At 37.3% G+C, this 24,431-nt stretch overlaps 1 protein-coding gene across 7 annotated transcripts in view; it reads left to right on the forward strand.

Annotated features, from left to right (window-relative positions):
• Nucleotides 1-24,431, forward strand: part of STK38L (serine/threonine kinase 38 like) — a 193,606-nt gene that overhangs the window by 136,767 nt on the left and 32,408 nt on the right. The window contains exon 2 of one of the 7 annotated variants that reach the window (XM_074402951.1): nucleotides 12,701-12,818. The exons of 5 other annotated variants lie outside the window; for them this stretch is intronic. In XM_074402951.1, the coding sequence (XP_074259052.1) occupies nucleotides 12,812-12,818 (7 nt within the window). In that variant the 5' untranslated portion in view covers nucleotides 12,701-12,811. Of the gene's footprint in view, nucleotides 1-5,167; nucleotides 12,819-24,431 lie in introns of those variants that run through there. One more of the 7 variants, XM_074402950.1, reaches the window with a different exon arrangement.

A 24,431-nucleotide genomic window follows, 5' to 3' on the forward strand; every position in this document is an offset into this window, starting at 1 on the left:
CTTTTGTTTTGTTTTGTTTTGAGACGGACTCTCCTCCTGTCGCCCAAGCTGCACTGCAGTGGTGTCATCTTGGCTCACTGCGACCTCTGCCTCCCAAGTTCAAGCGATTCTCCTGCCTCAGTCTCCAAGTAGCTAGGATTACAGGTGCCTGCCACTATGCCTGGCTAATTTTTGTATTTTTTTAGTAGAGATGGTGTTTCATCATGTTGGCCAGACTGGTCTCCAACTCTGGACCTCAGGTGATCCGCTGGCCGTGGCCTTCCAAAGTGCTGGGATTACAGGAGTGAGCCACTGAGTCTGGCCCTTGTAAATTTTTTTTTTATAGAGACAGGGTCTCATTTTGTTGCCCAGGCTGGTCTCCAACTCCTGGACTCAAGGGATCCTCCCACCTTGACCTCACAAATTACTGGGATTCAAGGTGTGAGCGACCATGCCTGGCTTGAATCTTAAACTAAGATTTTAGTTTAGTCTTCATGATCTTATTTGTAATACATAACTTGCTGACCAAACTGTCTATGAGTTACTTCCTTTAGCTTAGTAGAGAGATCCTAATTATTTTTTTGGTAGAGTTTTCCTCATACTGTAAGGGTGACAAAAGGGACATGTTAACAGTGTTATTGTAGAGGTAACGAGGTGATGATAACAATGATAATGATAATGATAATTTCTTCAAATTGACCCTTATCATGAATCAGGTACTGCCCTAAGTGCATGACATATATTAAGTCACAGCAGTCCTTTTGATCTACCAAGGTACAGGCAGATGTAGTAACTTGTCTAAGATTACACAGGCAGCAGGAATGGAATTAGGGATTCAAACTCAGTCAGACTAGTGGCAGAGTTTTAGAAGTAGATTCATAGATATCGTCAACTTGGTGTCTGAAGAAATACTAATTCATTTTTAGTTTTAAAAGAAACATTCATCTAAGACTTCGTTTTTTAAATGTGATGATGAGGGAATGGGAAAATACATTTTCAGTGTGGTTGGTGGGATCTAGTACTTTTAAGGGAGAGCAAAACTTGGAGCTGGAGTTGTCTAATGGAAGTGTACAGTGGATCAGGCTTTCATTATGAAGAGTTTTGGCTCCTCATGAGTGGTTGCTGGCCTCTGAAAGATTTCAGAAAATTCATAGCTTGTAATTGAATATCGCATATGCCATATGCAAACGTTTGGAGGACAGTTAGTGGAGAATGGTTTTAAATATTCCACAGAGGACTCCAGTTGGCTTTTAAGCTTGGATAGTTACTGTCCAGTTGAGATAGAGCCATTCTAAAAGACTACAGCTATTTGGGAAATAGCTAGCCATATTTGAAATGTGTCTACTCATTAGCTTTATTTTTGTATTTTTTATTTTGAGACCAAGTCTCGCTCTGTCACTCAGGCTGGAGTGCAGTGGCACGATCTCAGCTCACTGCAACCTCTGCTTTTTCAATTAAAGAGATCCTCCTGCCTCAGATTCCCAAGTAGTTGGGACTACAGGTGCATGCCACCACATCTGGCTAATTTTTGTATTTTTAGTAGAGACAGGGTTTCACCATGTTGGCCAGACTGATCTCAAACTCCTGACCTCAAGTGATCCACCTGCCTTGGCCTCTCCAAGTTCTGGGATTACAAAGGTGTGAGTCACCATGCTCATTAGCTTAAGGTTAAAAGTACTTTCCCCCTCTGAATCTTTATTTTGGATTTTAAACACTCTTGTTTGTTCATAAAGCAATTTTCATTAGGTTGCTACTACTGCTTCAGCTTCTTGGCTATTTTTAGAATCTTCACTCAGCTGTGGTTGGTTTGTTTAGCTGTAAGTAAAAATAAATAATAAATTAAAGTCATTGCATTTACTCTAAAAATTGTAGGGTTAAATGGCTAAGCAAAAAGAATGAGACCTGATACCTTCTTATGGATTCAGTTTTGTGTAAAATTAGCACAGTGTTGGAATGACCATGTATAGGAAAGATTGTACTGAGGTGATCCACTGTAGGGTATTATGCTGATGACTTAGCTAGGGCGTGTACATTAGTGGAAAAGTTTGAAAACTTTGTCATGGGATTTAAATATGCTTTTTTCCTCTATTGATTTCCCCTCAAGGAAGGACTAGGAAAGTAGCTCTTTTCCCATCTTTATATGGTCATTATAAAGGATTGCAAATTAATTAGCTGCATTCATGGCATCACTGAGATTGAATTCCATATTTGTCTTGGAGGGAAGTCCAGACTTCTGCCTGGGGTAACTGAATCTGCTTTGTGAAACTGGGTGCAACTTCCGTGTATTCAAGGGTGGGATCATCTTGTCAACAGCCAAATGCCTTACAAGAAGTAAGTTACTTAGAAGAAATTATCCCTCCAAATGTGGTTTGTTTTTAATGTTTCTTTCAAAACCTCTCCTCCCCCAACACACACAGTGCAGCAGAGAAAAGTTGCACCTGCCTGCTACTTGGCAATAGATTCTTCGAGGATTGATTGTAGCCATTGTTTTCTATGTGGGTTGGGGACAGAAAACTGCTCTTTAACCTTTTGCTGGGTCTCTGATAAGTACTGGAAACCTTGGCAGTTAAATGTGGACTGTAAAAGAATCACATAAACAAATACTGGAAAAACAAAAATGTACTCATAGATTAGAAATCTGAAATGCATGATTTTCTACACTAGCTTCTTTGGGGCCCTGATGGTGTCAGAAGAAACCTATTGGCTTTTTAATTTTTTTTAAGATCCTTATGACCTTTATGCTATGTTGACAAAGCCAGTTTGTTTTTGATATTTTTTCTTCCTTATTTTGTATGTTTATCTTTTATTCTTTTAAACAAGGGTGGAGATTTTCTACTTTATTGATCCCTGAGAGTGGCTATGATTTATTTTATGGAGAAGGTCCAGTATTGGAGGTAGAATGGGAGGGGTCCTATACTGGGAGTTGAATGGTGGCTCCATTTCTAAATGTGTGACCCTAGACAAGGCTTGCCAACTTCCTGAGCCTCAGCTTTTTAATCTTTAACTTAGGGATATTAACACCTGCCCACTTACACATGGCTTGGGAGATCAGTATTGCATAGTGTGAAGAGTCCTGGGCTAGTGAGTGTGACAGGCTTGTTTTAGTTTTATAACATTTAAAACATATACATCTTCTCTGATCCCATTTTTTTCTATTGCAAAATGGAAGTAGCATTATGTACCACTTCTTAGGGCTAATGTAAGGATCAAAACCAAATGAAATAACATATATAAAGTATTAAGCACATTACCTATGACATAATTAACATATAGTTAATTATTATGAATTACTTATTTTTATTATTGTCAGTAACAGAGTGTTAGCAGTTAATTAAGTTCTGGGTATGGAATAGAATGATCAGATTTCTAGGTTTTGATGTTTGGTACTATAGCCTCACTGCTGAGAAAATCTGGAATTATAAGGAGGTAATGATTAAAAGATAGGCAGAATTTTCTAATTTCAGAATAATAGTCATTAACAGCAGGACTTTGTCTAGATAATCTACCTTTCTGTGCATTACTTTTTCTCTCTGTTCAAATAAAGGTAATGTGTTTTTAGGAAACAGTATTGCTGTTATTTTATAAAAACTGAAACACAAGTCCATGTGCTTTATGCCCCTGTGCCAGCACCGAGGACTTACTGGCTGCTTCTCTCTGATGCTTCTGTTAGAAATGCCCTTTTTGGAGCTCAGATAAAAGATGCTATGTAATTTCTAAGAAAAAAGAGTGTCCCGTTGGAGTCTAGATGTCGGTAATAGTCTAAATCTTAAGTAACAAGAGGTTACCTATCGTCTCCATTGTTTTTAAGAAATGATGGTGAGGATCGTTGCTGATACAGTTTTCAAATCTGGGGAGGAAAATTACAGAATAGTGTAAAAATCGCCTGAGAAAGAATTCTTTTTGCTTGTGCATTTTATCAAGTCACTACAATCTAGCCAGCAGGGAGTTACCATCTGTACTATTTGGCAGTGACCAGAGACAACAATTTTATGTATTTAATAATTTATCACGTTCACACATAACCCACATTTATTCAGTACCTACTATGTGCTAGGTGCTGTGCTTGAAGCACATAAGACATTCATGATGAATATATACTGTTGTTCGATGCTGCAGTTTCTGTGTTATCTTGAAAGAGAAATATTAGAGTACCTAAAATTTGCATTTCTAACATCGTCACTTTTATACTTTGAAGAAGGAACTTGTTACCTTTATTGTACATTAATGATTACTTACTCATATAACTCACTATGTTTTCTTTTCTCTACTTCCAAACCCAAGAATGCATTCTAACAGTATCTCAGCTAACCCTGCGTGGGTTCAGTCATATCCTGCTAGACCATTTTAGTAATCTCATAATTACTGTAAACCTCCCTCCCATTCTTCCTCCTTCCTCCATTCCTCAAACGTTGCCAGCAACTACCAAATCTACCTTCCTGCTTCAGCAATTAATCTAAAATGTAAATTGGACCACATCATTTCCAGACTTAAAATCTTTTAAGTGGCTTCCTTGTCACTTTTCAAGGTAGCATCCAAATTCCATGGCATCACATTCATGGTCCTTCTCAATCTGGTTCCTCCTTTCCTGTCCTCCCTCATCTGCCACTTTCTCTATCCCCACCCTCATACAAAATCATTTACAATTCCTTGCTCTCTCACACTACTAAGGCCTTTTGGTATTTTCAGCTACGTCACCCCATCATTGTACTTAACTTTATGTTGTTCATTTGTTTTTACGTCTGTCTTCCATGATTAGACTGCACCTTTTTGTGTGTGTGTGTGATGGTGTTTCATTCTTGTTGTGTAGGCTGGAGTGCAATGGCTTGGTTTTGGCTCACTACAACCTCTGCCTCCCAGGTTCAAGCGATTCTCTTGTCTCAGCTTCTTCCCAAGTAGCTGGGATTACAGATACCTGCTACCATGCCTGGCTAATTTTTTTGTATTTTTTTTTTTTTTTTTTTTTTTTGAGACAGAGTTTCACTCTTGTTACCCAGGCTGGAGTGCAATGGCGCGATCTCGGCTCACCGCAACCTCCGCCTCCTGGGTTCAGGCAATTCTCCTGCCTCAGCCTCCTGAGTAGCTGGGATTACAGGCACGTGCCACCATGCCCAGCTAATTTTTTGTATTTTTAGTAGTGACGGGGTTTCACCATCTTGGCCAGGATGGTCTCGATCTCTTGACCTCGTGATCCACCCGCCTTGGCCTCCCGAAGTGCTGGGATTACAGGCTTGAGCCACCGTGCCCGGCCTATTTTTTTGTATTTTTAATGGAGATGGGCTTTCACTATGTTGGTCATGCTGGTCTTGAACTCCTGACCTCAGGTAATCCACACGCCTCAGCCTCCCAAAGTGCTGGGACTATAGGCATGAGCCACCACACCAGGCCTGATTTGAGTGCATCTTGGAGGCAGAGATTCTGTGTCACTTAACTTTGAATTCTACCCACATATCATACTACCTGGCACATAGTATGCATTCCCTAAATGTTTCTCAAATAAATAAATGAGGGATGAAAGATACTCCCATGTTGTCACAGTGTACCATTATAACATTTGCAGTTCTTACTGTATTATACAATATCTGTAAGCCAGTTTTATAAATCCAGTAATCATGATATGGCTAAAAGGGAATGTAGATATCTCATCCATAAACCCAAACCAAAGAAACTGAATAATTTAAGAGCATACAGCTGACTAGCAGTGCCTCAGGACTAACCTGGCCTGGCTTCCTGATCCCCTTGGCATGGATAGGCCGAACAAATTGAAATGTGTGCAAGACTTAATATAACGATATTTAAATCATTTATTTTAGCTTTGGGATTTTTTTTTAAACTTCATTATGGAAAAATTTAAGTAAACACAAAATTAAATAAAAAAGTAAACTGTAGCCTCCTGTGTACACATCACCATCTTAAAAAGTTAACAAAACATAACCAATCTTGTTTCTTCTATACCCACACCTACTCCTCTCCACATTATTTTGCAGTAAATCCTTGATGTTGTATTATTGCATTTGGAAATATTTTAGTATGTATAGGACATGTTTTTAAACTTCTAAATATGAGTCTCTCTGATATTGTGGGAAGTCATGATAATTGAAATAAAATAATGAAGCCCACTGAAGACAAAAGTGCAGAAATCTGGCAGCCTGCCCCTGTGCTTTCTCTTTAATCTGTGAAGCTGTTCCCAGGACCACTACTTCCACTGAGCCCATCTCCTTAAAATTCCTTTTGTTCGCATGCCCTGGCGAGAGTTGTGCTTTATTATTTAAATTCTGCAAGGTGGAGGTGCAAGGAAGAAAAGCAATGGTGATTATATGAATGAGAGTAGACAATAGTTAGTAAAAAGCAAGATACTCTATGTATAAGGTTAAATAGCTTTAAAAAATGATCCATACGAAACTTTTAAAATTCTGTGGATTCTTTGTCATTTCTATGTTATCAAAATTACAGTATGAACTAGTAACTGAGGTTTATATTATGAATTATTGCAAAATACACAAAGTTATGAATAAAAATACAAAGAATATTCATGTATCTACTACATATCTTTACCAAATCTTTTATTTTGCCCTGTTGCCTCAGATTTTCTTTAAGTAACAAAACATTGCAGATAGAGTTAAGACGACTTGGTAATCCTTCCCTTTTCTCTCTCCCAGAAATAACCGTTACCGAAGATGTAGATTTATTGTTTTCATGCATGTATAACCCTACGTTGAATAGCGTGTCTTGCCTTTTATAAAGCAGTTTACCTCTTTCATTTGATCTTCACAACTCTTGAAATATTTATTTCACTTCTAAATATGTACAAACCAAATTACCCAAATTTCATTTAATACAAAGGTATGAAGTGAATTAGTGTTTCATGATTTACAGTATATCATCTCAGTAGAAATTGAGTCCTCAGGCATGTGTGTGAAAACTTCACACCCTGTGTTTCTCTATTTAAAGTACCAGTAATTACCTTTAAAAAGTATAAAGCACTTTGGGAAGCTGAGGTGGTAACATCTCTTGTCCAGGGGTTCAAGATTCGAGATCAACCTGGGCAACAGACTAAAACTTCCTACACACACACACGCCACACGACTGGAAGTAATCTCAAGAGGGTTATTCTTTAACTCCTTGATTTTGGTGAAACTGCCTTAAAAACAACTCACCGGTAAGTTTTCTGTTCATTTTCAAAGGAAATACTTGAGGAAGAAAGAGCTGTCTGGCCTCCCTGAGTCGTGTTTTCTGGAATGACAGATAGGTAAATCACGGAGATGTCTTATCTCATAACTTTTTAAAAATTAAGTAACTGTGGAGTTGGTATATAATTTTTAAATTTTAAAGCAGATTTCCACTCCACTCCTGATCAATTTTTCCAGCCATTTGAGCAGTATTTTTTGCTCCTTGGGAGTAGATACAGTGTTCATCCTGTTTATTCAAGTAAAACTTAAAAAAAAAAAAATTCCCCTCCTTAAAAGAAAAGTCTAGAGCTGGTAAAAATTTCTGACTCAGTAATTTTGGAAAGAATTGCCTCTTTCCACAAATAGATGAGCTTACATACTAGGTCTTCCAAGTGGACTAGTAAATTTCCATGATGTCAGGAAACTGGGTGGGGTTTTTAAGAGGATGCAAGTCCAGTGGAAGAGGACTTTTCAGGTCATGTATAAGGAGAGTAGGATCAGGTTCTGGTTTTGAATAGCCTATAAGCCATGAAGCATGGGGGTTTCCCATTCGGTTAATTGAGTGCTGGGCACAGTTTATCCATATGACTGGAGTAGTTGCTGCAAGAACAATTAAGACATGCTTGCTTATAGGATCTCTGCCCTTTTATTGGGAGGCCATAAGTGTAGCCCAGCCTTGATTTATAAACCAACTTGACATAATCACTGTTTTTCTTCACATGGACTTCTGAATAGCTGTCACTGAATTACCACCAGGCATTTAGTTAATCAAGAGCTGAGCTATTCCATCTATTAGTTTTTATTGGGCACTGCAGCCCACACTGATCTTCTCTTCTGGAGCCCTGCTTATATCAGAAAGGCCACCCAAGCTAACTGTTTATATGGGTTAGTCTTAACTTCTTTTTTTCAACAATTTTATGGGATCTTAGCATGCTCATATTATCTGTCTTACTATTTGGGTCTCTTCCTACTATCATATTGCCTGATACATTGACAGGTGCTAGTGATGTAATTATTTGATTGGCCTTACCTAAAGCCAATGGAACTATTAGCTTTATTGGCTTCTTCCAGTTTTGTCTTTATTTGGTGACCCTGAAAGCCTGTGTGTCTTGCATACATTACCTATTAGGTATGTTGAATATCTTTTGTTTTTTATAATCAATAACGGACCCTCTAAGTTTGGATGCAATTTTAAAAAAGGATTTTAAAAACCTTAACTCTAAATTTGAGTACTTGTCTCCTAGCTGGCAGAAATATCTTGGCAAAGTAGGTATAGACAGCCCTGAAACTGAAATTAACTGAGGCCGGATAGTGTAAATCATGCTTTTCCTCTTCTCAAAAGATGATACAAAATTGAAATCTCCACAGTAATTTAAATTGAACTTTATAAGTAGATTTCTAGAATTCACATGAAAAAGTATAAGAATTTGGAGGAAAAAGAGCAGGGGCCTGCCCAAACAGATGTCAAAATACAGATAGTCCCTGACTGATTTTTCAGCTTTAGGTTGGGTTTATTGTGATATAAGCCCATCAAGGTGGTCCTTGTGATTTCTGCCGAATGTGCCTCATTTTCAGACCATCATAAAGTTGAAAAATTTTAAGTTGGGGAATGTCTCCTCTGCTGCCACTATTAAATGCACTTTCTTCTTTGCGATGTTTTCAACTTAGGATTGGTTTATTGGGATGTAGCCCCACTGAAAGTCGAGGAACATCTTTTTATTATACAGCTGTGAAAATAAAATGGTTAGCTGTGATAATAAATGGATAGATTAAATGAACAGAGTCTCAAAATGGACTGTTTCTGGTGCAAAAGCTGTATACTTATATTCATGCTTCTACGTCTTAGTAAACATATTTTTTTCCCTTAGTTTAAAAAAAATGTTTCTAGCTGGGCACAGTGGCTCATGCCTGTAATCTCAGCACTTTGGGAGGTCGAGGTAGGTGGATCACCTGAGGTCAGGCCTGGCCAACATGGCAAAACCGTGTCTCTACAAAAAAATACAAAAATTAGCCAGGCTTGGTGGTGGACAGCTGTAATCCTAGCTACTGGGGAGGCCGAGACGGAGAATTGCTTGAACCTGGGAGGCAGAGTTTGCAGTGAGCCGAGATCATGCCACTGCACTCCAGCCTGGGCAACAGAGTGAGACTCCATCTCAAAAAGAAATTTTTTTTTTTTTACTACATTCTTAAGTGTAACTCTCTAGTTTTGTAAAACAGTGAGGTTGTTGTTTTTCCACAAGATTTATAACAGAAAGAGATGAGAAAAATACAATTTATTATAAAGAACTTATGCTTTCTAGAACAACATACTCTAAAAAGGGAAGCTTACATATTTAAAAAATAAAAGTCTGATGAGAGACCATATAGCTGAGGGTTCTGAGCTTGGGGAAACAGGTTCCATTTATTGGCTGTAGGTCTTTGGGATGATGATTTAACTAAGCCTACTTACTTATTTGTAAATGTGGAAGTACCTACTATATAGAACTATAAAGATGAAAGAACATCATGCATGTTAAACCTTTAGTTCTGTTTCTGTCACAGAAGCATTTGATCAAAGTTACCCATGGTTATTATTTTTACTAAAAAGACCTTTAAAAGTACTATGAAGGGTTTCTGTTTCTAAATTCTAAGATATATAGTAATCATGAACATTTCAGAAAGGCAGTGTTATTTTCAAATCAGTTCCACAGTTTTCTTGAGGGAGATAAGTAGTTCTTCCCTTAGCAAAATAAGAACTTTCGATGATGCAATGAAAGAGAATCAAAGAAAATCAGTACTGATTCCAGCTACCTTTATTTTCTGTGAGAAATTGTGCAAGTTACTTGCTACAGTGGTGTTTTTCATTTTTATAGAGAATAAATAAATGAATTAGGTTTCAATTTCAGTGGGAAATAATTAGGTTAGATGTAAGAACTCTCCGATTGTAAGACTGCCAAGCAGATGAGAGGGACTCCATTGTCACCATTAGGAGACTGTGCCAGAGAGCTTTTTCTTTTGGACCTCCTGAGGCTACTTCAGGGGTCCTGGGAACCCATCTAGATGCACCTTAAACTTGGACTTCAACCCTGACTCCCTGTAATGGCATCTTTGCCAGGATTCTGGCTGCCATTCAACGTTGGTTAATCTTCCTGTTCATATAGAAAGCATTCTGATACTTTTTTTCCTATTCAGATAAGTGACTGAAGAAGGCATAAGACAGACAACACGTATTTTAAATAGTCTGAAATAATTGCATAGATTTCCAACAGATTATAAAACTCTTTTAAAAAGCGTATGGAGCTATTTGGCAAGAAGGGCAGGCAGTTTGAATCAGGGGAGGAGCAACACAGCCTCGTCTTTGTTACAAAGTTAGACATGTTGATCATTTTAAGTTTCTTTAAAACAAGGAATTCTAAAACCATTTAAGATTTACTAAGAATAAATAAGGTAATAATGTAAGACAAGGCCAGTAATTCTCTTGAGTTGCCTTTAGGAAGCTACAGATTTATTTTTGGCTTTAGCTTTATTTAACTGACTCTGGTCATAAAAAGTAGGCATGGGTCATAGAACAACAGCTCTCCAGTGAGGCAGGGTTCACATTCCCTGCTCCAGTGTTTTCCAGTTGAAAGGCCTCTGTTAAATAACCTGTTTGAGCCCAGTTTCCCATTTCCAAAATGGAGAAATATTACCTACCTCATGGAGCTGTTGTGAAGATTATATAAGATAATGTACAGTGTACTGCCTGGCACACAGAAGGTGTTTTATAAATGGTAGCCATGACGACAACGACAGTGATAATAAGAACAGAGATGAGGATAATGCTTAGTTGATTTCCAGACAATCATGATCTAAGCAGGGAAGTTTTCTGTCAAAGAGTAAATTGAGGCTGGGTGCAGTGGGTCACACCTGTAATCCCAGCACTTTGGGAGGCCAAGGCAGGTGGATCACCTGAGGTTAGGAGTTCAGGACCAGCCTGGCCAACATGGTGACACCTTGTCTCTACTAAAAATACAAAAAATTAGCTGGGCGTGGTGGCAGGCACCTGTAATCCTAGCCACTTGGGAGGCTGAGGCAGTAGAATTGCTTGAACCTGGGAGGCAGAGGCTGTAGTGAGCCAGGATCACACCGTTGCACTCCAGCCTGGGTGACAGAGGGAGGCTGTGTCAAAAAAACAAAAACAAAAAAAAACGAAGAGTAAATTGACATTAATTTTTAAAAAGAAATGATGTATGCTGGTCCAAATAAATAAACAATGAAGTCTTAATGTCACATCTGAATAACAGAAAATCTTAGTTTGGAAAATGGTTTCTACTTACATTCTCAACTTTTGAGTAGGATGACAGTAGTTTTGGTTTGATCCTATTGATTTATAGGAAAGTGTCTACTTCTAATATAATAACTATAGTTCCTGCATAAGCTAAATCACACTTTTTCTTCTGTTGTTTAAGTTGAAATTATTTAAATATTGGCATTATGGTATGATGTCAGCTATTTAAAATAATTACATTGTTCAGTTATAGTCGGAATCTCTTAAAGAATGAATTTTTCAGTAGAAAAGTGGGCAACAGTCTTAAGCAGATTAAAAAAGAAGAAATAGTTATCTAAAATATATAAAAACATGCTTAAGTCATTGTAATCAAGAGAATGTATAAGCAAAACTAAGGTTTCTTTTAACCTATCAAACTGACGAAGATTAAAAAGATGAACATTGCCTAGTGTTGGTGCTCTCATATAACTATTGATGGCCAGTTGTTATTGTCTCTCTGGAAAGCAGTCTGGCTGTGTATATCAGAATTTTAAATGTGAATGTTTTTTGATTCAACAGTTGCCCATCTGGAAGTATATAATAAGGAAAAGAGAAAGAGTACAGAGTCTGTGATCTGTGATCCTTGATGTTTATTATAGCATAGCTAAAAATACCCCCTAAAAATGGAAACTATCTAAACATCTGTTAATGGACGTTAGTTTAAAACCATGGCACTTAACAGAAGGTGCAATATGCTTGATCGCTTAGTTTAAGAGAAACTAAGGTTTAAAAGCTGGCTTTACCACATCTAGCTGTATGATCTTGGGCAAGTAACTTAATCCAGCTAAGTCTCAGTTTTCTCTTCTATAAATTGGTATATGCTTTTTAAGGCTATCACGAGGATTAAGTGAGATGATACACATAAAGCACAATGTCTAGCACAAATAACTCATTATATGTTAGCAACTATTATTACTATGTGCTCCTTAAAAAGGATGAAGTAGATCCATTTGTATTAATATTGAACACCTTTCGAAAATGCAGTTTACACAATAGCTTACGTGAGCCCATTTGTATTAAAACTCTGTGTGTGTGTGTGTGTGTGTGTGTGTTTATGCATTAAAGTTTTGGAAGGACATAGCAATAGTTAACATTTAATGAGTACTTGACTGAGTTTTAGGCACTATGCTAAGGGCTTTAATACATATCAGTCACTTGATTAAAATTAGTTAATGTGTTTTAAGTGTTTGGAACAATATCTATGCTTTGTAAAACACTCAATAAACATAGTTTTTAATTTTTATATGCTTTCATTATCTCTGTTTTGTAGATAAGAACACTGACACCCTGAGAGTTCTCACAGTTCGTAAGTGGCAGAGCCAGAATTTAAATCCAGGGAGTGTAACTCCAGTCTCTTACTCAACAGTTAAAACTGGATATTATGGGAGGTAGGATTGTGAGGTCACTTTCACTTTGTAATTTGTATACTTATGGATATTTTCACATTTTTACATGCAACATTTTACTTTTACATATGGGGCTGAAGATACATCCAGTTTGGAAAGAAAATAGTGGATTTTTATATTTTAGAAATTTTTTTTCACCTCTGTTATTAACTACCTATGACATATTCTAGAAATCTGAATATATGTACACTTAAGTTTGCCCTCATGCTTAGGGTCCTGAACAAGGAGTTCCCATGACCCCATACACTGTGTAAGATTTTGAGAACCCAACTTTGGGACACACAGCTAACTCTACATTTAGAGGCAGAGTCCCAGGCTAAATCTACATCACTGAATGGTGATCAACTTCTATAATTGAAATCTTAATACCTTTCAGGAAACCTTTAGTCATAGTATTTTGGTTTCCAGCAAGTTTGGGATGAAATTGTCATTTTTGGTCATACGAAGAAAACAGGCAGAAGCCAGTTGTTAGATCCACAGATCTGTAATCATAAGATAGGAAGCAGTGACTTAGTGTTAGATACGGACATCAGTGTTAGATATGGACATCAGAGTTAGGGCTAATAGATATTACATAATCCAGGACTCAGCCCTGGCTGTCAGTGTTCTGATATCCAGCTTTGCTGCAGGGGCAGTACTGTGTCCTGGAGTGGGCACTGCACTGTGGACTCAGCTAGAATGGGAGCTTCACCTTAAGGTTAAGTGACATGGTCTGATCCAAGCTTTTCCACTAAATAGCCAAATGTCTTTGGGCCTCATGTCCATAAAATGAGGGAGATGGGCTAGGTAATATAGTCTCTCTCACTTAATGACAAATAAGATAGTCTGTACATCACTTAATGGTGACCAGCTTCTATAACTGAAATTGAATTCAAGTTGTATGATTCTATCAGCCTTGCCTCTTGATGAACTAAGTTTGCAATCTTAGACCTGTAGTAGAGTCTAGAAAATTGCTAAATAGAATTGAACTTATAAGCTGATTTATGGGAGGGTTTGCCAGTTGAATTACAGGATATCCTTGATGACAACCAACTATACAATTTACTTTTCATTCCATTTTAGGTATTTTTTTCCCTTTCCTATATTTGTTTTCCAAATAATCCAGAATTGTGTTCTAAAGATCACAAGTTAAAAAAAATGGTGTGGTCCGGTCCTCTTCATTGCTTAGGTAGTAAGCTGTTCAGGTATTAATGATAAAGGTCATTACCACATAAAAGTGTCCTTCCTGCCTCAAAATTTTTTGTATTCTGGTATCTTAATGAGATGGATGTCTTCTCCATTTTCTCGTGGTTGTGGAAGTCAAATGGTGTGTGTGTTTAACACAATATCTGGGTCTGATGAGTCACATGGTATGTCTGCTTTTAGTTGGGAACAGTTTTTTTTTGGTCACTTGTGATGGTCAAAAAAGTCTCTTGGGAGAGTTGAAATGACTCAAAATAACCAAAAATAGCTCATAGCTACTTAGGTCTTAAAATTGTAAGCTTCGTGATAACGTATTTTAATTTTAGTCTTATCTAATGTTTGTACCCCTAAAGAACTGCTGCTTCTGGCTCTTAAGTTGTTAAAACATTCGTATGATCTCTTTCAGGGGGTGGTTTTCATTTGGAAGGAAGAGCAAACAAAATAACACAGCATAGCTGTGTGTGGTGGCGCATGCCTGTAATCCCAACTACTCAGGAGGCTGAGGCAGGAGAATCTCTTGAACCTGGGGGGCGGAGTTTGCAGTGAGCCGAGACCGTGCCACTGCACTCCAGCCTGGGCAACAGAGCAAAACTCTGTCTCAAAAAACAACAAAAAAAACAAAAAAACACAGCAATTTAAAAATTAAAACTAAGAAATAAAAAGGGAATTGGTACAACTGAGAAATGCTCATAAGTCTTTCCTGAAGCTGTTTAGTGATGTAGAAGCTTTGAATGAATGGGAAAATTAAAATCTGAGTTTGCATTTGAAATTTATATTTTACATCCTCACTTAACTCAGTATATTTTCAAGTTTTGTTGTGCATGCAAGTGTCTGGTTTGTCTGTCTCACGCTCTCTCATTCCTATTCTAAGTTTACTTTTAAGAAAATGAAAAGCAAGTGTTCCAAGCTGCCCAAGCTTTGTACAGGTTTATGTGTTCAGGCTGCTTCCCAAGCTTGCTCCTTCCCTTCCCTTTGCCAGGGTGTCCCCGCCTCTCACTACTCATCCTTTTCCTGCCTTGTAACATTCATTAGTTGTTCTCTGGTCACACACATCAAACCTTCACTTTTTAGCTCTAAATATGCATTTGGGCATACTGATGTTTTGAATCAGGCATTATCTCCCTTAAAACAGGCAAGGAAGGAATAAAGGGGGTGGGCATCTTCCTTAACTAGAGCATTCACTTTGTCTCTCTTCTTTGTATGATTTTGAAGGAGTATTTCCTTTACCTTAAATAAGATTTGAAGATCATTTAGCTAACAGTTGTGCCATTCTGCTTTTTGGTTTTGATATGGGCCTTTCTAGTCACCAGTGGAAAAGCTATTTGAGAAAAGTGATAGTTTGAGCCCTTGTAGATATGCACAGGTGGGTATAAGCCACCAAAAAATGGTTGCCCTAAAAGCTCAACTGTAAGATATGATCAGAAAACTTTCTTCAAATTTCCCTTTATTATTATTCTCATTTGTCTTTAGTTTTGTTCCATGACATCCAATATATATATATTTTTTTCTGTTCTTTGTAATCCTCCACTAAACCAGAACTAAGAATTTGGTTTATAGGGAAAAAAATCCAAATACAGTGGTACCTGAAAAACCACCTCTGTGTGCTGAAAAGTAGTGCAACTTGATTCCCCTTTACCTCCCCCACCTCTGGCACTCTCCCAGGATCACTCTTAAATGTTTTCTTTCTGATTATAAAAATGGCTGTTTTCCTGTTATTGAAAATTTGGAAAATTCAAAAAGTGATAACAGACAAAATTTAAATCATCCCTAATTTCTTTTTTTTTTAATTGCATTTTAGGTTTGGGGGTACATGTGAAGAACATGCAAGATTGTTGCATAGGTACACACATGGCAGTATGGTTTGCTGCCTTCCTTCCCCTCACCTGTATCTGTCATTTCTCCCCATGCTATCTCTTCCCACCTTCCCACCTCCCCATCCCTCCCCTATTTCCCCCCAATGGATCCCAGTGTGTAGTGCTCCCCTCCCTGTGTCCATGTGTTCTCATTGTTCAACACCCGCCTATGAGTGAGAATATGCGGTGTTTGATTTTCTGCTCTTGTGTCAGTTTGCTGAGAATGATGGTTTCCAGGTTCATCCATGTCCCTACAAAGGACGCACACTCATCGTTTTTGATGGCTGCCTAGTATTCCATGGTGTATATGTACCACATTTTCCCTATCCAGTCTGTCATCGATGGGCATTTGGGTTGGTTCCAGGTCTTTGCTATTGTGAACAGTGCTGCAATGAACATTCGTGTGCATGTGTCCTTATAGTAGAATGATTTATAATCCTTTGGATATATACCCAGTAATGGGATTGCTGGGTCAAATGGGATTTCTATTTTTAGGTCACTGAGGAATCGCCACACTGTCTTCCACAATGGTTAAATTAATTTACACTCCCACCAACAGTGTATAAGTGTTCCTATTTCTCCACATCCTCTCCAGCATCTGTTGTCTCCAGATTTTTTAATGATTGCCATTCTAACTGGTGTGAGATGGTATCTCAATGTGGTTTTGATTTGCATTTCTCTAATGACCAGTGATGATGAGCATTTTTTCATATGTTTGTTGGCCTCCTGTATGTCTTCTTTTGTAAAGCGTCTGTTCATATCCTTCGTCCATTTTTGAATGGGCTTGTTTGTTTTTTTTCTTGTGGATCTGTTTTAGTTCTTTGTAAATTCTGGATATCAGCCCCTTGTCAGATGGGTAGACTGCAAAAATTGTCATCCCTAATTTCACATTGTTCTTACATCACAATTTAACTTCCCCATTTTTGTATAGTTGAGTTCGTATTGTACTTGAAAATAGAACTTTATATCCTGCTTATTTACTTAACATTTTTCATGTTGTTAAAATTTGCAGGGAAAATTTTCTTCTGTGTTCTTTCTATGATATACTATCATCATTCCATCGATCATTTCACTTAATTTTAAACATTTGGTTTAATTTGTTTGTTATTTAAAATAACACTTTTATTAAAAAAATTTTTTGCTGCAATTTTGGTTATTTCCTTGGGATAGACTTCTAAAGTTGGAATTATTATGTCAAAAAATAAAAAATCTTGGTATAAATTACCATATTGCCTATTAGAAAGGGTCACATCTCTGCCAGTTAACACAAGTGCATATGGTAGATAGAAAAGTACCTCATGACAGACTGGACCTCACTAAGGGGGGTGTTTTCCCCTTAAATTGTGACTACTTTCGTATAGGGAACATACTGCATTATTTTAAAGTTTCCATGTCTTTGATTTACTAGTTAAATTGAACATTTTAAACTATTCCTATTTATTGTCAAATAGTGTTATTTATCCTTTTATTAGGGTCTTTGTCTCCTTATAACTTTAATATTAAGCTATGTATGTACTTATTTGATAAATATATACATTTTAAATATGTATATATTTAAAATATATATATATACACATATATATGTGTATACACACACACACACACACACACACACACACACACACATATATATTTGAGACAGTGTCTCACTCTGTTGCCCAGGCTGGAGTGCAGTGATGGGATCTTGGCTCACTGCAACCTTTACCTCCCAAGTTCAAATGATTCTCCTGCCTCAGCCTCCCTAGTAGCTGGGACTACAGGTGCACACCATCACGCCTGGCTAATTTTTTTTATAATATTTTTAGTAGAGACGGGGCTTTGCCATGTTGGCCAGGCTGGTCTCGCACTCCTGACCTCAAGAGGTCCACCCATCTCAGCCTCCCAAAGTGCTGGGATCACAGGTGTGAGCCACCACACCCGGCCTACTTTAAGGTATACTTAGACATTGTTATTTTACAGTTATTTTATTCTCTTAATCTTTTTGATATACAGTATATACATATGTATATTCCAAATTTTTGTATAATGAAATGCAGTATAAGTTTTCATTGCGATGTTTTTTTAAGAAAGACTGTTAACGCCGGGAGCGGTGGCTCACGCCTGTAATCCCAACACTTTGGGAGGCCGAGGCGGGTGGATCATGAGGTCAAGAGATCGAGACCATTCTGGTCAACATGGTGAAACCCCGTCTCTACTAAAAATACAAAAAAAAAAAAAATTAGCTGGGCATGGTGGCACGTGCCTGTAGTCCCAGCTACTCGGGAGGCTGAGGCAGGAGAATTGCTTGAACCCAGGAGGCAGAGGTTGCGGTGAGCCGAGATTGCGCCATTGCACTCCAGCCTGGGTAACAAGAGCGAAACTCCATCTCAAAAAAAAAAAAAAAAAAAAAAGCAAGCCCGTTCCTTCTGAAGATCCAGTGTTCATCTATATTTTCCTGTAATTTTTTTGAAGTTTAATTTTTTTTAACTTTCATTTCTTTCCTCCTTCCCTCAATCTTTCCTTCCTTTAGTTTTTATGTCTGTCCTTTTGAAGCATTTGCAATTTATTTTGCATTTTGGAATGAAATGAAATCTGACTTGATTTTTTTTCCCAAAATGGATAACCAGTTGTTCCAATACTATTAATTGAATGTCTTCTCCTCTTCTCTTCCTGCCACAATCTATGATTAGGTTACCTCATTAAAAGCCAAGACTTTTTAAAATCAAGATTTTGTTTTGTTTTGTTTGAGACAGAGTTTCGCTCTGTCACCCAGGCAGGAGTACAGTGGTGTGACGTCGGCTCACTGCAACCTCTGCCTCCTGGGTTCAAGTGATTCTTGTGCCTCAGCCTCCCAAGTAGCTGGGATTACAGGTGTGTGCACCATACCCAGCTAATTTTTCTGTATTTTGAGTAGAGATGGGGTTTCACCATGTTGGCCAGGCTGGTCTTGAACTCCTGACCTCAAGTTATCCATCTGCCTCAGCCTCCCAGAGTGCTAGGATTACAGGCATGAGCCACTATGCCTGGCCAAGATTATTCTTACATATTTTATAAATGTTGTACTCCATCTCCTCCTTCTTGCTACTTTTGCAAATGGTATGATTTTTCCATTTCTAGTTTATGTCTTTAAAGTTAACATTTTTAAAGTATACATTTATTTTAAACTCTAAATTTCACTATTTAAAAAATCATTTGTCTTACTTTTAACTGACCCATATTCTTTATAACAGAAGTGAAAAATATTTTTAAAAAAACTTACGATGTTGGGCTATTGGATGTATTAATAGATGGAAGCATGGCTCAGCTGACAAGGCAAAGCGAAGGGTAGATCCTTCTAGGTACACTAGCTATCATCTCACTCATCCAGACCCACACTTCAGAGCCATAGTTTAAATCTGCTGGTCCCAAATTCTCTAGATCACTGTAATGTCTGTCTTTTCCCGCACTATGCTTTCATGCTTTCCAAAAGTTGCCCTAGACTACTTAATTCATCTTTATAAATTCTATAAATTTTTCTCTTTCCATATATATATTTATTTATAATTAAATATAAATGACAAATATACATCATTTTGGTTTTTTATATATATATAATATAAATTTGTTTTTTCCCAGTTGTTTTTGTTTTGTTTTACCTCTGAATATTTCCTCCTTTAATAGTGTTGACATACTCACTCTGGTCTCCCTTCCCCTTCATTACCCATCATCTCCCTCCCGCTACCCTTTACTTCCCTTTCTTGTAAATTGTGGCTTTTTTTCTCTTTTATGTCAGTTAAAGCAATTATTTTTTGTATATGCTTGTGTGTGACAGTAATAGAAACTGATTTAAAATTCTTTTAAGGATGCCTCAACTGTCTAAAAGTTGGCATTGATTTTTTTTTTCCCACTGAGGTGTACTAGATTATAAATATTTGAAGTTATGTGGCATTTCTGCTGAGGTGATTTTTTAAAGTTAACTATGATGTGGTAGATTCAGCCGAGCATTTTTTTGCAGACAAAATCTAATGCATTACTAGATAGGAATATGGCAATAGAAAAATTTTGTAAGTATTATAAGAGTAGACTGCTTCTTTCTTAAATATTCTTGAAAAAAAAACCAGGGTAATACTGTAAACATTAAGATTGGTAAATAGAATTTTAAATAAAATTGCTTCTTTGGTAAATTTACCGCTTAGTTTAATGGTTTACATTTGGTTTATAAACACTTTCCCTTCTCATTGCAAATTTAAAAAAAAGTAAGTTCAGAGGGATTTTTAGTAATTATTTGGACTAATAAAGCCAGGTAGTCTGCCATGAACAGCATTACTGTAGCCAAATGAGCTTTCAGATACTCCACCACTGAACTGTCCATAGGAAAACTGCCTATTTCTAAAACGGTTTGGAAAATGAAAACGATAATGTTGAGTTCAGCACCACTGTGCCATTATCACCAACCTTAAGACTCACAGAAGGAGCAAAGACAAGTGTGTCTGTTAATGAAATGTGTCCCTCTGGTCTAGTGATCTGGGCTTACACCACATGGAGAGGACCATGCTAAATAAAAACAAAAACAAAAGCTATTAACAGCAGACACAGTAAAGAGATTATAAATATATTGGTGTGTGTTGCCTCATGAGAATCTCTGTTTTTTTGAGAGAAGCGGTTCTTCTATGGAACACTTCTACCTCTAGTCTACTCTAAGTCACTACTAACTTTTAGTAAAGCTTCTACCAAGAGTTCTTTATTTACTTTAAATATTTCTTTTTGATGCATTTTTTCTCCCCTCTCCATTAAAAGCAATCTGATTTGTCAAATGAAGTAGGCTAAGATCAGAAGAGAGAGGGACTATCTGTTAGAGACTAAATTTACAAACTAACTTACTATGGTAGCAGCCCATAGCAGGAGGGATGAGCAGGAAGATTGAGCAGGGAAGGGAAGAAAATTAATAATTTTTAATCATTAACATGAGCCAGTTGGTAATTTAAAAATATTTTTCACTTAATCGATTTATCAAACCCATGACTATCTCAGTCCTTTTACAAATACTAACTTAGAATTCTCTTAAATCTTATATTAACATAATAAGCATGCACACAAGTTGGCTATATTATATTTATTTAACAGGAAACTGACACATAGAAAGTTTAAAGTTTAATTTGCCTAAACTCACACAACTAGTGAATGGCTGGGCCAAAATTCAGACCCAGGCAATCTGGCCTTTCATCCTGTGCTCTGCCACCATCAAAGCATCCTGTCAACCCTATAAGGTTGGCATTTATGATCTCCATTTTAGAAATGTGGATCCTGACTCAGGTTAAATAACTGAGACAGGATCAGCCTTAAACTAACTTTCTTTTTCCATCAAGTTAGCTTTTCTTATACTTTCTGACCTTATTGATGGTAGCATCATTTACCTAGTCACCCAAATCTGAAACTTAGAAATAATTAGAGATTTCAGTCTTTCTAGTTGACTGAGGCTTCTTTTCATCACTTCTGCTACTATCTTAATTAGGCCCTCACTATTCTGTAATCTCAAATGTACTGTAAAGGAAGCAGGTGGGTAATAAAATGAGTGAAGGAGTCTGGGGATGCGAGAGTGGTGGTCAGGTGGGATTCGGTATTATAAGGGGCCGGCTGTGGCTCTGCTCCAGCTGTCTGTGATGCAGGCAGGAACAAGAGCTCATTGTGAACAGATCAGACATTTCAGGAGGATCTGGATTTTCATGTGAAACCTTCTACTTTCTAAATTGTAACACAAGCCAAACAAAGTAAGTCCGCAGGCTACCGGGTTGTAAGCCTTAACTATTTTGTTATTGAGGCCTCCTGAGCAGATTTACTTCCTGCTCCAGATAGGATTTGAGGGCTGGTTAGGAGAATTAAATGCTTCTAAGAATGTAATATTCTTAGAAGAATTCTTGGTACTTGGGTAAACACTCAATAAATGTTCTGTAATTGCTGTTAGGTTTTTACTAAATTAAAAGCCTTGAGTGATTCCCATTTATGCTCAGGATAATTTTTTTAACATCACAAAAAAGGTCTTTATTTCTCCCTTTATCTTCTGCCATGTAATCAAAAATGCTCAGTCTATCTGTATGCTTAAGTGTGTCAGTGTATTTCATGCCTTACAGCTAGCTCTTCCTTCTCTGTGAGTCCACCTGACTGGTAAACTCCTGCTACAGCCGCTTCCCCTCCAAGATTCAGTTCAGGCATCACCTCTTCTATTAAACCTTTGATTACCCTTCCTCTTGAAGAGCTGATTTCTCTCTACTTTGTGTTTTCGTAATATCATGAACTCCTTACAGTCTGGAACTGTGTTTTATCAGTCTTCTCAGCACTTCATTCAGTCAGTATAGTATATATCTGCATTAAGTGTTGCTCGAAAATAATACAATTAGTAAAAGTTAATGCTGGGATTTGAATCTTCACCTGACTATGAATTTCTTGCTTTTTAGACTGTGTCTCACAAAGGAAAGAAGCTGTGGCTGCCCTTTCATTAGGGATCCATTTTATACAGTGTCCAATCTGAGGACTAGGTCAGTGTAATTGCAACTAGAGAATTGACTTTAGGAGAATTTTTATACTCTAAGGCACTATAGTAGTATTAAGGACACTCCTTCCTCTAAAATGTAGTATGTGAAAACTAAGGTGAAGTCACCAGTTAAATAATTTGTGTTACAGCTAGGTAAATCTGTTCTATTTTCTTCCTTTAGAAGTTTGATGGTAAATAGTTGGAGATACCACATCTATTTATAAATGGCCTGAGTGCCAGATTTGTTATCTCCTTTCCCCAGGCTTGATAAAGTAAAGAATGTTGGACTTAACTATTGGTAGTGTCTCCATTAATGAATAGAGCAGTCTGGAGAAAACACACGTGAACAGGAAATTCAAGGGCACCTTGTGTTGTTTTTATCAGTCCAGGAATTCTAGACTTGCAAATTGTATCCTGTTCTTTTTCTGGCCAAAGAAAGGGCTTTAATAAAAGAAAAAGAACAGTGTTAAATCCATTAAAGGAATAAATTTGCAATACAGTAAGTGCCAGTCATCTAGACCATTCTTTGTAATAATTTGATCACTTCTTAGTTTTGTATAATTAAAATTTTTTAAAGTCTGTTTGTGTCTGGTAAAAAGGAAATAAATTTTTATTGTTTTTAAAGCCAGTCTCTACAAAGATACTGTATAATCATACATAAGGGTGGGATTTTTGTTTTTTTCTGCAAATGTATTTCTGAAGGTAAATAGAATACCAAATGATTCTGTATTTCTTAATCCAAATGAAATTATTATATATGAAACACACATATAATTTAAAATCTATTACTTTAGAGTTGAGTTACCATCACTTACAGAATGCCTACTGCGTGCCCAGCACTTTGCCAGGTATTGTGATGCTTTCATTACAAAGATAAAAGAAGAGATTTTGCTCTTACTTGGTTTTTAAACAAGGCATGTATGTCTATGTAACTACAATGGAAAGAACATCATAATAATGACTAAATTATATAGTGTCTGAAAGTAGTATTTCATTACTTATCATCCACTTCTGATTTTGGAGTAAAACTCATTACACTTTCTTATGATAGCAGAAACCTCATCTTCTGTTTATCTTCTTTTATGAAGACCGCAGTTTCATAAAGATTTATCTAAAATGACCTCATATGTATTTTTATATTGTTGGGTTTTTGTTTTTTCAGCCTGGGTCTCGCTCTGTTACCCAGGCTAGAGTGTAGTGGCTATGCATAGGTGGCATCATAGTGCACCATAGCCTTGAACTCCTGGGCTCAGATGCCCCTCCTGTCTCAGCATCCCGAGTAGCTGGGGCTACAGACATGTGCCACTGTTTCCATACTGTTAATGCAGATAATTTCGTTATTTGGGATTATTTTGATTTCCCTAGCACTTCTTTATGTTTCGCAAAAATTTCCTCAAAAGTTTTGTTCAATAACGTTCCTCAGAAGTTCCACCTCTGGCCCCCCAGTTTGGCTTCATTCTTGAAAGGCCTGGTCAGTAGCACACCATCTCCTACAGCCACTCTCCAGTGGGCCTTAGCGCCCTAGGCAAGATAGCCATCAGCCTTGCGTTTTTCAGATTCTACCTCATCCTGATGCCATTAAACATTTAAATTTAATAACAGTTCTCTTTGTTTTGATGCCATGCTTGCCAAGCAATGTTCTGAACCTAATTTTTTTGTCACCCAGTTTCTTACTGTGTAAATCAATACATTGCCATTCTATCTTGTATATTTGTCGTCTGTGAACTTTGTTAGGATAAAGTGGATTCCAGAATTTGATTGCCCTGAGACAGTGGCAGCAGAGGGCCAGATCTTGCTTGACAGACCAGGCAGGGCAGCCTGCCTGACAAGGCCCCTTGGCAGTCAGCTCCCTCTAAGACCACACCCCAAGTTCAACATATGTCTTTCTCTCCAACTTCTGCAAGCTTAGCTATGAACAACATAACTCTGTGAGTGATGTTATTTTTTTTGCTTTTTTTCCAAGAGGTACTATAAAAGTTTGTTTTTTGTTTTTCACCATTCACTTTTTGAAAGAAATATATAAGGCCTTGGACAACTAGAGTTGGGTCTTGACCTTTTGTAAAGGCAAATCTG

Source organism: Saimiri boliviensis, chromosome 7, assembly GCF_048565385.1.
Source record: "Saimiri boliviensis isolate mSaiBol1 chromosome 7, mSaiBol1.pri, whole genome shotgun sequence".
NCBI classification, from domain to species: Eukaryota; Metazoa; Chordata; class Mammalia; order Primates; family Cebidae; genus Saimiri; species Saimiri boliviensis.